Source organism: Telmatherina bonti (assembly GCF_933228915.1).
Source record: "Telmatherina bonti genome assembly, chromosome: 22".
Taxonomy (NCBI): domain Eukaryota; kingdom Metazoa; phylum Chordata; class Actinopteri; order Atheriniformes; family Telmatherinidae; genus Telmatherina; species Telmatherina bonti.
The window spans coordinates 28,589,602-28,607,838 of record NC_136631.1 but is presented as its reverse complement, the minus strand read 5'-3'; the positions used below and the strand labels follow the sequence as shown (position 1 = coordinate 28,607,838).

At 42.6% G+C, this 18,237-nt stretch overlaps 1 protein-coding gene across 3 annotated transcripts in view; it reads left to right on the top strand.

Annotated features, from left to right (window-relative positions):
* The window catches only part of ehd4 (EH-domain containing 4), a 143,245-nt gene that overhangs the window by 5,302 nt on the left and 119,706 nt on the right, over positions 1 to 18,237 (top strand). For 2 of the 3 annotated variants that reach the window (XM_079262386.1, XM_079262388.1), the window contains exons 2-3: positions 7,951 to 8,127; positions 12,459 to 12,556. In XM_079262386.1, the coding sequence (XP_079118512.1) occupies positions 7,951 to 8,127; positions 12,459 to 12,556 (275 nt within the window). Of the gene's footprint in view, positions 1 to 3,970; positions 3,988 to 7,950; positions 8,128 to 12,458; positions 12,557 to 18,237 lie in introns of those variants that run through there. The other variant, XM_079262387.1, reaches the window with a different exon arrangement.

Below are 18,237 nucleotides of genomic sequence, written 5' to 3'. Positions count from 1 at the left end.
TCAAAATATTGATGTGTTTTTATAACCTCTTCTCGTCCTGAGGATGGCCCCCGGACTGCTGATCTGAGAGGGAGAACTATGAATTTATCTATGATAAATGAGAAATCAGAACATCTGGTATGGTTGATTTGGAACAACAGGGTTGTATAGTCTGGTTCCTCCCAGCAGGATAATCAGAGAGTCAGATAGGGGTTTCTCCCAAAGGGGGTGTTGAAATAATATAACTTAAAAAAAATATGTTTCAGCCCCACCCAGTCTTGAGGAATGTTTGAATCAGTTAAACTACAGTGTCAGCAATTCTTCTTCTTCTTCAGAAACAAGCTGACAGAGATGAAGAATGAGATTACATACCATCTTTTGCATTTTATTAAGTAGTGTGTTGTAAATATAGACAATTTTTTTTATTGTTTGGTAACTGTCCACCTCATCATGATGATAATCTCCCGTTCCACCACATCACCATGAGAATCTCCCGTTCCACCTCATCACCATGAGAATCTCCCGTTCCACCTCATCACCATGAGAATCTCCCGTTCCACCTCATCACCATGAGAATCTCCCGTTTCACCACATCACCATGAGAATCTTCCGTTCCACCACATCACCATGAGAATCTCCCGTTCCACCACATCACGATGAGAATCTCCCGTTCCACCACATCATGATGAGAATCTCCCGTTTCACCTCATCACCATGAGAATCTTCCGTTCCGACCACATCATGATGAGAATCTTCCGTTCCACCACATCATGATGAGAATCTCCCGTTCCACCACATCATGATGAGAATCTCCCGTTTCACCTCATCACCATGAGAATCTCCCGTTCCACCTCATCACGATGAGAATCTTCCGTTCCACCACATCATGATGAGAATCTTCCGTTCCACCACATCATGATGAGAATCTCCCGTTCCACCACATCACCATGAGAATCTCCCTTTCCACCTCATCATGATGAGAATCTCCCGTTTCACCACATCATGATGAGAATCTCCCGTTCCACCACATCATGATGAGAATCTCCCGTTCCACCACATGATGATGAGAATCTTCCGTTCCACCACATCATGATGAGAATCTTCCGTTCCACCACATCATGATGAGAATCTCCCGTTCCACCACATCACCATGAGAATCTCCCGTTTCACCTCATCACCATGAGAATCTTCCGTTCCACTACATCACGATGAGAATCTCCCGTTCCACCTCATCATGATGAGAATCTCCCGTTCCACCTCATCACCATGAGAATCTCCCGTTTCACCTCATCACCATGAGAATCTCCCGTTCCACCACATCACGATGAGAATCTCCCGTTCCACCTCATCATGATGAGAATCTCCCATTCCACCACATCACCATGAGAATCTCCTGTTCCACCTCATCACCATGAGAATCTCCCGTTCCACCTCATCACGATGAGAATCTCCCGTTCCACCTCATCACGATGAGAATCTCCCGTTCCACCTCATCACCATGAGAATCTCCCGTTTCACCTCATCACCATGAGAATCTCCCGTTCCACCTCATCACCATGAGAATCTCCCGTTCCACCTCATCACCATGAGAACCTCCCGTTCCACCTCATCACGATGAGAATCTCCCGTTCCACCTCATCACGATGAGAACCTCCCGTTCCACCTCATCACCATGAGAACCTCCCGTTCCACCTCATCACCATGAGAATCTCCCGTTCCACCTCATCACCATGAGAATCTTCCGTTCCACCACATCACGATGAGAATCTCCCGTTCCACCTCATCACCATGAGAATCTTCCGTTCCACCACATCACGATGAGAATCTCCCGTTCCACCTCATCACCATGAGAATCTCCCGTTCCACCTCATCACCATGAGAATCTCCCGTTCCACCTCATCACCATGAGAATCTCCCGTTCCACCTCATCACCATGAGAATCTCCCGTTCCACCACATCACGATGAGAATCTCCCGTTCCACCTCATCACCATGAGAACCTCCCGTTCCACCTCATCACAATGAGAACCTCCCGTTCCACCTCATCACGATGAGAATCTCCCGTTCCACCTCATCACGATGAGAATCTCCCGTTCCACCTCATCACCATGAGAACCTCCCGTTCCACCTCATCACCATGAGAACCTCCCGTTCCACCTCATCACGATGAGAATCTCCCGTTCCACCTCGTCACCATGAGAATCTCCCGTTCCGCCTCGTCACCATGAGAATCTCCCGTTCCGCCTCGTCACCATGAGAATCTCCCGTTCCGCCTCGTCACCATGAGAATCTCCCGTTCCGCCTCGTCACCATGAGAATCTCCCGTTCCGCCTCGTCACCATGAGAATCTCCCGTTCCGCCTCGTCACCATGAGAATCTCCCGTTCCGCCTCGTCACCAAGAGAATCTCCCGTTCCGCCTCGTCACCATGAGAATCTTCCGTTCCGCCTCGTCACCATGAGAATCTTCCGTTCCGCCACGTCACCATGAGAATCTCCCGTTCCGCCTCGTCACCATGAGAATCTCCCGTTCCGCCTCGTCACCATGAGAATCTTCCGTTCCGCCTCGTCACCATGAGAATCTCCCGTTCCGCCACGTCACCATGAGAATCTCCCGTTCCGCCTCGTCACCATGAGAATCTCCCCTTCCGCCACGTCACCATGAGAATCTCCCGTTCCACCTCGTCACCATGAGAATCTCCCGTTCCGCCACATCATGATGAGGATCTCCCAAAGTTGCTCTACTGGACTGAGATCTGGTGACTGTGGAGGCCGTTGGAGGACAGTGAACTCATTGCCAAGTTGCCAATTTTTCTGTATTTATCTGCTTCCATGTGATTGGATTGTCAGATAAGCAGGTGAACAGGTGGAGGTGATGATGATGTAAATGTGATTTTTATTTTGTTCATGTTCTTTAGTGTGGTTGGATCAGTGCTGTTTCATTGTCTTGGTTCTTGTTTGTGCTACCTGCAGGTAATCAGCAGTTTGTTATCCAACTGTTCTATGAGGCCAGATCAGTCTCAATTCTGGGAAATGCACACTTTTTGTTGCACAACTGCACACACTCTAATACACAAATATAATGTTGATGCACACTTTTATTATAAATTTGGAAATGCACACAATCTGTTTCACAAATATACACACTCTGGTTCACAAATATAATTTTGAGGTACACTTGTAATGTATATTCATAGATAATATAAGCGTGCAGTTACAACCTGCTTCTCATTTGTGAACATCCCTGCATTTGTGAAAGGAATCTGTGCAGTGTTGTTTTTTTTTTTTTGTAAACAAAGTTGTCACTGCAAACCAGTTAGAGGCGGAGTTTGTTGTTGGGCAGTGGTGTTGGCCGTTTTACAGCAGCCATTGACAAAACAGCATTTTTGCCGCATGTGTAACGTGATCTGCAGCAGCATTTGCCGTTACAGAATCAGCAATTGCCCTTTGCTGTTTTTGGATCTTGCCGTCTCTCAATAGCAGTAGCTCTGCAACTGGTTTAAAAGTGTGGAGAAAATGTAAGGAGCCGTACGATTGGCTGAAAGCAAAAGCTACAGTTTGACTAAATAAGAATCAGACCAGCCTCATTGTATGGCTAAAATATTTATTTTTGACAAAAACTAGAAACTCAAAGAACAAACAAGTTTTACTTTAAGTGAATTTTAATTAATAAATTAGTTTAACCCCTTAACAGCCACCCCCAAAAATGCCAAATACACTTGAAAAAGACATACCCAAATTAAATTAGATGCTGTTCTTGAACCCTTTTGGATTACATTCAAAAGCATGGTCTCTTTATAAAGATAACACACTCAAGTTTTACACTGAGCTTTCAAATTTATTGTAACTGTAACCAGCATAAAGTTATTGAAGTTGGAACACAAGGATATTTCAGTTTTTTCCCTCGTCTGAATTTCTCTTCTACTTTGTCAACATGCTGCACATGGAGAGATGGAGATATGGACTGGAAAATCAGATGGAGCTGTAGCATGAAGCCTTTCCTATGACCAGGTAAAATTTGGTGACAATAGCAGCCACAATTATTGTTCTATGAGGGCTTTACTGCACAGGTGTCAATGAGGATTTGCCGTCTCCATCCACCAACACACCCAACCAAAATTCTTAAATAGGTAACGAGAAGCTGCTGGATCCACTTGATTTGAATCAGCTGTGTTGGAGGAGGGAAACAACAAAAACCTGCCCTTTAGGACCGGAGTTTGACACCCCTGCTTTACTGTAAGTATGTCCATGCGCTCCCCAAAGTGGCCATTTTGAGTCTCCAAATGGCCACTTTGGATACTCCAACTTCAATAAGCTATAACTCCAGAACACTTCAACATACAGTCATCAATGAGACTCTAATGAAAGGTGGTATCAAGAGGAATCTTATTGTATATTCATATTTACTATCAGTATTGTTGAAATTCACCAGGTGATGCATGGACACACTAAAAGCTTATTTTTTCTACTCTGCATTATAATAAAAGAGTCAGAATAAGTTTTGCGGTCATCATGTTTATATATGTTAACAATATAATGCCATGTTATGTAATGTAAACAAAATGGAATCATAAAAACACCATAACACATTACAATTTACATATTTACATTAGTTTTGAACCATTGTCTGATAAAGAGTGTTTGTAAAAGGAAAGTAAAAAAGCTGGAATAGCAGAATATGTAGCTGTTATGATGAGCAGGGGTCCAGGTGGTCTGAAGGGCAGGAATGTAGGCTGAGGTGGTGTTATGTCTGCCTCATCAACACCATGTCAGCTTTCCAAACCTGGAGTTGATGACTCTCCCGTGCTACTGCTGCTTCTTCCCCTTACTGTTGTCCCTCTAGCTCTTCCTCTTCCTCTTCCTCTTCCTCTGGAAGGAGCTGGTCCTTCTTCATCTGAAGAGCTGCTGGGTTTCTGCTCAGAATCAGATGACAGACTAATAAAGACAAACAAGAAGTTTTTATCCCACATTAGTACTGCAACTGTAATAAGTGTATGTTCTAACAGACACGCATCACTGCACGCATGCGCACACAGAGTATGAAAGCGGTCCACACACACGCAGATAAATCAGCAGCAGCTTATTTTCTTTCTATGATTTTGTATTTATGAACAAATGTTTACAACTGGAGAAAGTATAGGTGTTGAACCGCTGCGTCTCTTCGATAACTGCTCTTTTTCGTTTCACGCACACTTGGACTGAACGAAACCCACATGAACCGGGGGTCTTCCATTTTAGAGCCGAGACCCCGAGTTTTCTAACAAACCAGGCCTCACGTCTTTAGCAGACCCAACAGAACCACTGGAAATACGCCAACAGTGAGAACGTAAACAAAGAAACAATGCAGGCGCCCCCACCCCTCCTCCCCCATCCCGACGCACAAAGTAAACAAGCCCCCCCCTCCTCCAGTCCCATAAACAACAGAGTTACTTATCTAAACATCTTATAAAGACACCGTAGCTGCATATAGAAGTTCTTACTTTTCATGCTCTTCTCCTTCAGGAACCACATCTTCTTCTGCAGTCAGAGACGTCTTCTTCTGTAAAAATCACTGTCCCTCTGTGTAAACAACTCCCCCACCTCCTCGCGGGTGTATTTCTGTTTTTTGGCGTGTTTGCAGTTGTTCATACAAAGAAAAAGTGGACAAAAATGGCTTCCTCTGCTTTTGCGCACGGACGCACACAAATACGCACGTTGTTGCAAATGTTAACGCACGGACCCCCTGAAGCCATTTTACATCCCACACACACAAGCTGCACATCGCCATAACGGGAATTTTATTGGCTTTACGGCAGCGGGGTCAGAACTGGCATCAGAGCTGGTGGGCGAGGTCTGGAAGCGGAAAAGTATGTGATTGTCAGACCACCTAGGTTGACATTCAGTGGGTATTATTAGCTAAGGAAGGACCATGGATCAATCCAGTTGGTCAAAAATGGGGTGAATCAGAAGGGGAGAGCCTACCGGTCCGTCATGCATAGTTTTATAGAAAAAGGAAACGTCTAAGATATTGTAGGAGCGTGATACAAAAAGAAAAACGGAAAACAGCCGGGTCAGAACGGACCAGATCTGTCTGATCCTTCTGGTCTCTGGACCTGGTTCAGGTCTCCCTCTGCACAAATCCCTGGTCGTTGTGTCCTCTTTGATGTCCACACCATCAGGAGAGGAAGGAAGTGGGAGGACAGAGACTCTCAGCGGCCGTGTGCCCTCTTTTCCTTCCTTTCTCGCTGTTCTTCAACAGAAGAAGCCAGTGAAGGCTGACAGGGTAATTGTTACCAGGAGAGATGGAAAAACTCCACAAACTCTGAACTTGTTAGTTGAATAACAGTCATGTGAAAACAGATTAATAGTTTATTGATCTGAATCCTAAAGCTGCTGGATGGAGGATGAATAAACCAGAACTGAGAAGAAACTGGATTCATCATCATCAGTTTTACTCATTTCAAGTTAAGATGTTAAAACCTTCTGGTTCCAGCTTTGTGAAGATCAGCGTCAGACTGTCTGTGGTCTGATGTGATCCCCTGCTCTCCGATGGGATGCTCTGCAGGAATCTTTCTTTTCTTTGCTGTTGGAGTAAATGCCTCGCACACAGGCATCCATGCAGCGTGGTGTGACCATAACGTCGTATGAGGATGAAACCAGAGCAGCCTGATGGATTTGATCCCACAGCTGATCATAAAAGATCATTAAGTTTTCTGTTTCATCTGGGTAATAAAGCTAACCTGAGGAACCTCATCTCGTAGACGACATGTCGCAGCTGAACGGAATCACCTGCAAGTTTACATGAAAACCCAGAATCTGGTTCCTGGTTGAGATTACTGAGGGCTTACTGTAACCATCACTGAACAAACCAGTCAGCTGGTTGTTTTTATGACCAGTTGATCATGTCTGTGTCTGTAAAGTTTACGTGTCTGGGCAGAATTTATGGCTTTTTTGGCATTTTTCAGTGAAATTAAACTCTAAGAAGGAAAAATGAGGGAAAGACGTGACATACGGAGGCGGTTTGCTTATGTTTTGTTGATGTGCCTTTGAGCTACAAATGGACGGGAAGCGTGATCCAAACTGAGAGCATGTTACCAGAAAATACTACTTGGCTAATAATTTAGCCTGGAAGCTGCACATGGGATGTTCCACCACAACAATGATCCCAACCACAAGACAGTGGCCTGTTGTTGGCTACAGTTCTCAAGCATGCAGCTCATGCAAGACAATCAAGGAATTTACAGGAACTAGAGGCTTTTTGCAGAGATGAATGGAAAGATTTACATCTGAGAAAATAAAGAACGTCGTCCACAAAAACCATAAAAGACTTTAAGCTGATGATGGAGGAAATGCACAGAAGAAAGAAGATCATGTAAACAGTTTCTGTTTTTATGATGATTGAGAGCAAATATGATTGATAACAAACAGCTTCACCCAACCACCAACCATGACTACAATTACAGTTTTTGTACTTAAAAGATGGTTTAAGATGGTCAGAGTGTAAACTTAGTGTAAATCCTGAAAGCACACCATCTCTGGATGTTTGTTCTGTGATCTGCAGGAGTTAATCCTTTATTAGTTCCAGATAAAAACATCTTCATTAAGCTGAATGAACCATTTTTATCTTGACTGACTGATGAACTTTGTCTCCAGCATCCTCTAATTTCATCCTCTTTGTCTTTTCCGTCTGAACGCCTCAAAACGCACATTTTTATTTCCATTGCTGCATTTATCTACAGTAAAACTGATTTTCTTTTTATAAAGTACATGATGAATATTCTGAAGATGTTGTGAATTATATAATTATCTGTTTGTATTGTACAAGAACATAACGAAACTGATGCCAGCTGTTCTGGTTCTTGTGAAAACCAATCATCACTGAAACGATGCAGCAGATTATTCTGTGATGTGAACCAAATGGTTCTGCTGAGGTCCAAACCCTTCACCCAATCCTGATATTCAGTACAACCACCTTCTGTGTTTGATGTCTTTCAGGTATCTGTTGGAGCAGGATTTTCCTGGGATGCGGATTGGTCCAGAACCCACCACGGACGGCTTCATTGCAGTGATGTACGGTGAAAATGAGGGTGTGGTCCCTGGGAACGCTCTGGTGGTGGACCCCAAGAAACCCTTCAGGAAACTCAATGCGTTCGGAAACTCTTTCCTCAACAGGTACGAAAAATAAAAAAAATATATTTAAAGTTTGAAGAATTTTCATTTAAAAAAAAAAGCACTTTTTAAATGACAAACTTAAATGATTAAAAACAGAACATTTTGAATTATTGGATAAATAACCTTCATCAGTTCAGAAAATTTCTTTTGGACCAACCATGAAGGTTTTCCGGGATGGACTGGGTCGGCTCCTCCAGGATAAATAATTCTAAAACCTTGTTATTGCGGTGGATTTCTGGTTTGCTTTTACAAATTCCTTGTGTTTTCTAAAAGCATATGCCAGTGGATGTTGCTATGGTTTGTTGCACTTTTCCTTTAATGCAACAAACTCCTCGTGCTTTCTAATGTCAAGGCAACCCAGATGCTTTACAACGTGGTAAAGCTGGAATTATCGTGTCACCTCTGGAAACTTCAGCCCTGCATATGAGGCATGTCTGTTTACCTAGACTGACTTTCTAATGAGTAATAATGCTAAGGCTAATTGTTAGCATGGTCCGTTCCACAAATCACTTAATGGTCCATTAAGTGATTTGTCAAATTTCACTAGAATACAAAGCTCAGGTAACCATTAATGAACAATTAAGGCCATTTATGCCTGACACAGAGGTGGAAACAGAGATGGACAGTTTCATCCATCTCCTGCATCGTTATTCATCACCTGATCCAGAAAATGAAGCAATACCACCGGAAACCACTAGGGAAAATGTTGAGTTGTACATCTGACACATGACCAGCGAAAGGAACAAACCAGAGAAGAAGCGCAAAAATGTAAAAGACACAAGACGGCGACATATGAACATGTTGGAAATGGACGTCCCTTTCACGTACGTAAGGGAGTGGAAATTGACCTTTAGTCCCAGACTCACTTTGCTTTAGTTTCTCATTGGTTACTGAGAAACTGAGCAGGTTTTGTGGTCCTTGTTATAACGTGTCACTGTGTCGTCGGTTTCTGAGTCAAATAAAACTTTAAATTCTGCAGTTTGATTGAACCAAAATGAAATTCTGTTTTAGAGGGAAACATTTTATTTAACTTCTTAGGAACCATGTAGAATTTATGAAGTAAATGTTGCCATGTGATTAATTGTACAAGCGTTTGCCGAAAGGCTCATTTATATCTGCATGTGCATGGCAGGCCACAATGAAAAGTGGTTTTCAGAAATGTTTTCATTGGAAACTGACAACAGTTTGTGGAGCTGTACCTCTTTTTGTCACCTGTCATTGTTTTCCACTGTGTAGTAGCTTTAAAAAAAAAAAAGGAACAGATTGTTCAGAGGTTGTGTGGCAGGAAGTTTCATTTCAGTTAAAAATAGAAGCTGTTCTGCAGAACTAGCAGGATGACAGCAGACTAATTCCAGCAGACATGCAGGGACCATCTAGGATCTAGACTAGACTCAGAGCTCAATAACTCAGTAGGGATCTTGCAGTGACATATGAAGGATGTTTAGAGCTTGTATAGTGATTGCAAAGGTCTGACGGTAGGTTCATGTTCCTTGACACCTGAGCCTCTAAATCCATTATCCCCAAATGAAAACTTCCTAATGATTCCAAATATTTACAGTCTGATATCAACATTTCTTCATTTATGTTCATACATACACCCAAAAACCAGGTCCAGAAGGACTGACAGGAAGCTGGAGTCATTCATCTACAACAGCCCATGTCTAAATCTGGAAAAATTCCTCTCCATATTGTTCTAAAAAGATGATCCTCAGACGTGAAGAGCTGAGTGATGCTGCAGCATCAACATGAAGTGAAGAATAAACCTTTAATAATCAGACTTCAGTCCTTTCCAGGAACTGTGAGAAAAGCAGGGAGAGCTGAACTTATTTCCAGTGGTAAGGACGCGTTCACATCAGCCTTTTTGATTCAAGTCCGAGTCCAGTTGCTCGGAAAGTCCGCTTCGTTTGGGAAAATGTGAAAACAAATTTGGATTTGGACCAAAGAAGTGGACTCAGTCCGCCTACAAATGTAGGTCTTGGCCCATCTTAAGTAAAACAAATACTGGAAGCGGACCACAAAAAAGTCCATTCCTGCATTTGGAGTAGCATTGCATTGTGGGTAAATCCATAGCAATGGTGGTAAGGGTCCTCTGCCTCATCTGGTGTTCATACTGCGTCCATTGTTGCAGTGTATTTCTGCAGTTTACTTGCATAAGACACAATAAAAACCCAAAACAGCCATAGTTTGGTCTCCATGTTTAACTGACAGGTGGAGGAAACAGTTTTCTTCTTCTGCTCCAACCGCGGCTCAGCTTAAAAGGATGTTCTGGGGAATCCTCTGTGAGCCCGAAACTGCTGAGGTATCCAGACTGTCCAGGTTCTGATGAAGGAAAGTTGTCTGTTTTAGAAAAACAAACCTATCGGCACATTGCAGGACTCAGACATGGACGGTCAGTATTTGACAAATAGAAATTAAAAACACACTTGTGTGTTGTTTTGCTGGCCTGAACGCTGACCTTTACCTTCCTTTTGGGGCAAATTTAGTGTGAGCAAATTTAGAAATCCTGGCACCTCCCACTGTCGCTGCTTTCCTCAAAGCTTCTCCAAAGTGGGAAGTGACCCTCGACACCCTCCACTGATGTACACTGACACACACTGACAGATTCAGACACATCAGGTTAAATTTAGTTCCAAACTTGCCGAAGTCCAAACTCATTTCCCCTGGGCAGTCAGGAAGTGGAAGAACAGGCGACCCTCCATGTACCTGAAGCTCCTTACACCAGGAATTCCATCTTGTCCCAATGAAGCAAAGAAACACTCCACAATAACTTATTGTTTCCAGGGGGAAGTGTGTATGCGTCACCACGTGTCAGCTCCATGGATTTGTTTTTTCCCTGCTGCCAATCTTGGAGTCCGGCACAGTGAGGCCACTTATTGTCTGCTGGCTCAGTTTATCTTCCTGGGAAGAGTCGAGATACATCAACACAGCCTGAGATATATCTGCTCAAATGATCAGTAAACAAAAAATAATCATCAGTTCACAAACAGTAGCGATGCTTTTTTAGATGACGTTATCAGTTTCTCTGATGATTGGAGGAATTCTTCTCTTCTTTCCAGCACTGTGGTCTTGTCCTGCTGCATGAATCCGTTCCAGACAAGCTTTAGCAGTCGGACAGATGGACTCACATCAGTATGTAGAATACTTCAGTATCCAGAGGAGTATGCGGTTCACTCAGTGACTACGGGGTGTCCAGATCACCATTGTTGTTCATTCTGACCAAACACGTCTGGTCTACCACTCACTATTATCCAAAGCAGCTAGCTTGATAGCTAACACTACCGGTAAAGAACATAAAGGTTGTTTCTCTTCAGGAACTTAATCACCACATTGTTCAACAGAGTAAAACTGAAAGAAGCACATTTCCATCAGAAATGTTAATCTACGAAGATTACAGATGAATCACAACATCACATAGAGCTAACTAGCTAACAGGCTTAAACATGTATGCTGGTAGCTGAGCATGCTGATGTTGATGCTTTAAACTAATGTCCAAAAGACTTTTTTTGTAATCCGCTTCCTGTATTTGGTCCGCGTGAAACAGGCCGAGACCTGGGTTTGTAGGCGGACCAAGTCCACGTCTTTGGTCCCAATTAGATTTCGTTTGGCGCTTTCACATTTTCCCAAACAAAGCGACTTTCCAAGCAAACGGACTCTGATTCGGATCAGAAAGGCAGACGTGAATATGTCCTTACTGCCGTCAATGCTGACCAAATTCTGGCACCAGTTATATGAAACCTTGTTCTGGACAAGGAAACAAGACCATATCATCAATGTCCAATACTCTCCAAACTCAGGATGCTAAACTTTACATATAACAAGCTAATATACATTTACTCCTCAAGATAACCAACAACACGGTTCCTGCACTACTTCAAACATTGATTAAATTAATTAAATCTGAACAAAAGAGCAGAAAATCAACATATCACATCCAAAAGGAAAACCTAACAATGTTTGTCCTCTCATTTAACACATTATCAGAATAAAAAAATGAACTTCCAACACAACTAAAATATGTTAACAGAACAAAAACCAGACATATCGGCAGTAATTTAATCATGTTGTGTTTTACTTTACCTGGAAAAATGTAAAGGATGATATTTCTATTGTCATTGATGCATTTTTAGACTATTTTGTATTTTACTGTGTCTTGGCTGTGTAATGTACCTTTTGTTTCCTATTATGTGTATTCTACACACTTCCAGCCTTCTGATTCTCAGATTTTCACTCAGCTTCCAACATCACTCAGAAAATAACTTTTCCTGTCTGTGTGTAACTGTCGGACGTTAAAAGGAAGGGCTTGATTTGAACTCTTTGCTCTGTGTGTTCAGGTTTATCTGTTCCCAGATGCCCAATCAGGTTCTCCAGAGCATCAGCATCATCGACACTCCTGGTATCCTGTCTGGAGAGAAACAACGAATCAGCAGAGGTATTTTCTGCGTGTTGGTCAGTAAACCATCCAGGACCATCTGCAGCTATGACCTCCTGTGTTCATATTAAATCTAATCACATTTTATTGTTGCAGCACCTTTAATACCCGAAACAGCGCAAAGTGTTTTACATATATTATCTATTTATTGGTTTTGTTTACATAATTTAAATGCAACCCTCATCAGACTCCAGTCTGCACCCCAGAAGTGACCCACATGCTTAGAAGACATTACATGCACACGGTGCTCCGTTCACAGAAGTGAATATAATGCTAAATGTATTAGCAGGTGTATGCATGAGCTTTGAATATGCCTAAAAGACAAAAAAAAAATCTAATGATTTTTTCTTTTTTTTTTTTTTTTTTTTTTAATCAATACAGCCATTGATATGTGAGGAGGGAGAGTTTGCAGAGTAGTATGTTGGGGTGAATCAGCCCAGATGTAGGTTTCAAACTCTCAAAAAGAGACTCTGCAGTTGCACAAGAAACACAACAGGAAATACGTCTGAAGTAATTTAAACAGTGGATGCAGCCTTTATGAAACCTGAATGAGTGGAATGCGGAAAGTAAATTAATTGCACTCTTAGCACCTTGCTAATCACAGCATTAATTGTTAGATATATCTGGGATGGGCAACTAGACGTGGGGCCAAAATCTTTCTGACCAACTGATAGGCCAAAATGGCCTCTTCATAGATAAAATTTGTTTGTTCCTAAGAAATCCTATTTATTTTATTGTAATTACATTTATTTATAAATTATATTCAAATGGAAACTGTAGTACGTTATTTGTACACTGTGTGTATTGTATTTTTAACATGGTGTAGGCTCTACTGTCCTTTATTGATCAACAGTAGATGAGAAAGTGGGTCAGGGAGATGTAGGAATTGAACATTACACCCAGCTGCTTTCCAGGTGAACTAAACACCTACGTGAGCATTCAACTTAAACACAACAGTTATTTTCCTCGTCTTCATTTTCACCGTCAACATTTCTTTAATGGTTTATTAACAGCGTGTTGCTTTGCTCTGTTGCCTCCTCTATCTGTGAAAACGCTGGCAGAAACGGCTGTTAAAGTTTCACCTAGCAGCATCTAGCTGCAGCTAGATTCGGGTAAACTCCATTCACTTTATCTAGCAGCATCTAGCTGCAGATAGCTTCGGGTAAACTCCATTCACTTTATCTAGCAGCATCTAGCTGCAGATAGCTTCGGGTAAACTCCATTCATTTCATCTAGCAGCATCTAGCTGCAGCTAACTTCGGGAAAACTCCCTTCACTTCATCTCGCAGCATCTAGCTGCAGCTAGCTTTGGGTAACCTCCCTTCACGTCACCTAGCAGCAGCTAATTTCAGTTAGCTCCGGGTAACCTCCCTTTACTTCATCTAGCAGCATCTAGCTGCAGCTACCTTCAGGTAAATTCCCTTCACTTCATCCAGATGCAGCTAGCTTCGGGTAACCTCCCTTCACCTCACCTAGCAGGAGCTAATTGCAGCTAGCTCCGGGTAACCTCCCTTTACTTCATCTAGCAGCATCTAGCTGCAGCTACCTTCAGGTAAATTCCCTTCACTTCATCAACCTGCAGCTAGCTTCGGGTAACCTCCCTTCACGTCACCTAGCAGCAGCTAATTGCAGTTAGCTCCGGGTAACCTCCCTTTACTTCATCTAGCAGCATCTAGCTGCAGCTAGCTTCGGGTAAATTCTCTTCACTTCATCTAGCAGCATCTAGCTTCAGCTAACTTCGGGTAAATTCCCTTCACTTCATCTAGCAGCGGTGAAGCAAACGCAGGAATGAGAAAAACTACGTGGTTTTTACGCCCATAACAAAACATGCACCGCTAAATAAACAGGCAGTTGCTCAAAGCTAACTTCCTCTACTGTTGACGCAACTGACGTGCTGTGCGTCCTTTTCTCCTCTCTAGCTTGACTACGCTGTTCTGTTAACTCTGCGCATTGACACAGAACTCCAGCAATAAGTTTTTAGCAATATAATCTTGTGACAGATATTGTCCAGTTACCGACCACTGACTTATATGGACTAATCTTTAAAGTGAACAATTGATTTCCAACGCCCCCCTTTTGAAATATTGCTCCCAGCAGCCCCTGACAGTCTCTGAATGCCCCCTGGGGGGCTCGTTGAGAAGCACTGCTTTAACCAAAAGCAAATAAAGAAAGAAATGAACATCTGTCTTGGCACACCGCGAGGAAACCATATCCTTGGGATCTTTTCACAACAGGGGCCAGCCCACCCCTGATGGTAGAAGGCGTCACCACGGGAACGGCCACGACTCAGAGCAGCACAGCGAAAAGGCCACAGACCCAGTCGGTATAACCCCCAAGGCGGAGGATCTCCATGAGGAAAACACTGGAATCAACAAAGTTAAAAAAGATCAACAAAATTAGAACCAATAAATAACAGCTAAGAACAATAAGGTAAAAGTAAACATAAGAAATAGAAATAAATAAACTTTGGTGACAATAAAAGCAAACATAAAAAACTACTTAAGTGGGTGATATTTAAAACATGTGCTAAACATGTTGGGAAAGGTTTTTAGAGACATTCCAGCACAAGAGCTGTTGTTAATATTAAAACAGAAACACTTAAAATGAGAAAGTTTCGACTGTAATCCAGTGAAATCTGTCAGATGTCAGATGGTTCGATAACTTTCCTAAATAAGAAAATGTGAGAAAAGAAACTAAACAAGCAGATTCTTCTAAATTAAAATGCTAGTAGAGAAAGCATTTACACTAAATGAAAACAACAGTAATACATTTATCGGGTTCAAGGCATCTGAAGTGCTCTGAATCCATTTATTCACTCCACATTCCAGTGGCTGGAAGGATTTCAACAAAGGACTTCAAATGAGTCTTTCACTTGTCGTTTTTCTTGTCTTGGGTCCGAATGTTTCTTATTTCAGGAAATAACCAAGTGTAATCAGTCGGTATGCTAGCAGATTGTTTCTCTGAATTGTCGTCTGAAACTTTGCAGTGTGTGTGGAACATATTTTACATCTAAAAGTAGGCATGAAAGATAAAAAACTAATCTCAGTGAGATAATTTAACCATTTAATACTGTGTGCATCGTATGTGATTCATATAGTTCCTGAGACCTTTTGTATCAATTTGTGGTAAAAACTTTGCTCAACACCCTGTTGAACAGAATCTGACACTAGTCTTCTGCCCCATTATGAATGAATCTGATCTTGCCAGTTATTTCACTGTAAACAAGATAAACACGACCTGTTGGTTGAATGTGTGATTATAAGACCTGGTTAGACCATTGTGCAGACAGATTTGATCTTCAGATTGGAAGAAGTAACCTGAAACACCTCACTAAGGACAAACAGTTTTATCTCCGGCTTTAACTTTACTCACTGTTGCCATGGTAACGGTAACATGTTGATGTGAAAGTCTTCATCCCTCTTTTTAGGCATTTTCTGCTTTGTTTCCTCATCTGTTTCCTCTGGTGAGTCAGAACTGCTGAATTGCAACCGCAGAGCTTATAAATGCAGATGTGAAACCAGAGATGTTGATGCAGGAAGCGGCTGAGATGTTTCACAATCAAGTTGAATCTGCTGTTACAAGCCGGTCCACTCAGTTAATACAACCCGAGTTCTGGACGCTGGGAACATGCAGAGAAAACTAGTGATTACCAAACCTCATCAACATCTTTTCCTCCCAGTAGAACATAGACATCATGTCAGATGGTGAAACTGAGACATTTTATCATCTGAGCAGAAACACGACTGTAAACCGCTGGAACAGCAGAAACACAAGGCTGGAAAGTAACTGGTACAAGTCAGAAACAACTGGAGGAGCAGCTACTGGTTTAACTGGGAACAGGACAGTAATATCACCAGTTTAACTGGGAACAGGACGGTACTATCACCAGTTTAACTGGGAACAGGTCGGTAACATGACCAGTTTAACTGGGAACAGGATGGTAATATGACCAGTTTAACTGGGAACAGGACAGTAATATGACCAGTTTAACTGGGAACAGGTCGGTAACATGACCAGTTTAATTGGGAACAGAACATGACTGGATATAAAAGGAGCACAGATGGACAGTGTCACCAATCTGAGACAAACTATCTGAAAGTTGTGGAACAATTTCAGAGATATGTGCCTGGACTTGCATCATTTGCCTCCTGCAAAGTCCCGTGTTTTCACAGGTTGTTTTCTTGTCATGTGAAATAATGTTTCAGTTAAAAGTTGCGAACAGTAAAACAGATAGTTAAATGTTGTAGGTACCTAAATTTCTTTCCAGAATCCTTTTGAAAAGCGTGGCAGACGACACATTTCACCTGTTTGACGCTTTGTTTAGCGTGAAATATCCCCAATGTTGGAAATAGGTTCCTTCGCCCTCAGTTTCCTCTTTGTTGTTTAAACAAAGACGCTGCAGAAAATGACGATACTGCCCCCAGCACTTTCTGTGGTGCTTTGCTTGCTAACCATTTGCTTGGTGTTTAGAGCAGCGGGTTATTAACAAAGCGTTACAGCGTTTATAACGCAACGCGTCGACAAGGAAATTTCATGTCAATAAATTTTCATTGTCGACTTTGTCAACTAATTTTTGCAGCCTTAGTCACCAGCAGTATTCAGATAGGCTGTGCTGGTTAAACCTCCCCCCACCATTCCACCAGCAGCAGCCTGAAGCGTTGATCCTGACGGCAGGATGGATCCATGTTGTCATGATGTTTCCAGCAGATTCTGATCCTACCATGTGAATGTGGAGCTGAACTGGAGACTCATCAGACCGGCAACGTTTCTTCTGCTGCATCCTGGTCCAAACATCTGCAGCTCGCTGGATGTTTTCTCTTCATCAGACTTTCTCTGGAAACCCTACAGATGGTTGTGTGTGTTAAAATATCAGAAAACACTCAGAGCGGCAAACTAAATCTTAATTCTTCCTCACTCTGAAGCTCATTTTGACCTTCAGCCAGTTGTCTCCACCGTGACTACATGCTGCTGTGTGATTGGCTGGTTAGATGTCTGTGGTGATAGCAGACAGAACTGGTAAAGTGGAGTGCAGAAACCCAGTGACTGGTTTCCCAGCTTCCAGTCCAGTATGTTTTGGTTTTCAGTGTTTTTCTCTGAACTTTATATCCTTTCAGGAAAGTTCTGAAAGCTGTTCCTTCTGGGCTGTGAAGACTTCATGAAATGTTCAGGAATCCTGCTGAACTCTGTCCTTGTTGCCGCTGCATAAATCAGCTGGGAAAAATGACGGCATCAGTGAAACGCCTCAGCTGGACGGGTGGAGGAAGGGATGGATGGATGGAGGGAGGATTAGAGGGACGGACAGAGGACCACAGGAAGTACAGCCCCTCCTTCCATCTGGAAGTGTTTAGATCTGCTCAGCTGAGGGAAAATTCCTCCTGAGGACGTTGCTGAACAGAAATGCAGGCTGAGGCGGCATGGCCATGCAGATGCTGACGGTTCAGTGAGGTCATCGCTGCTGCTGAGGAATGTCTCCGATGATTCAGGCACATTTGGCAGCTTGTTTTGACTTGGCATGCTGAACATGTATGTTCTACAGCTGCTTGTTACACATCACTACCTCTTTACACATTTAGGTATTAAATACTGTAAATCAGGGGTCCCCAATCCAGGTCCTCGAGGACCGGTGTCCTGCACGTTTTCCGAATGTCCCTGCTGCACCACACCTGATTCAAATCAACATG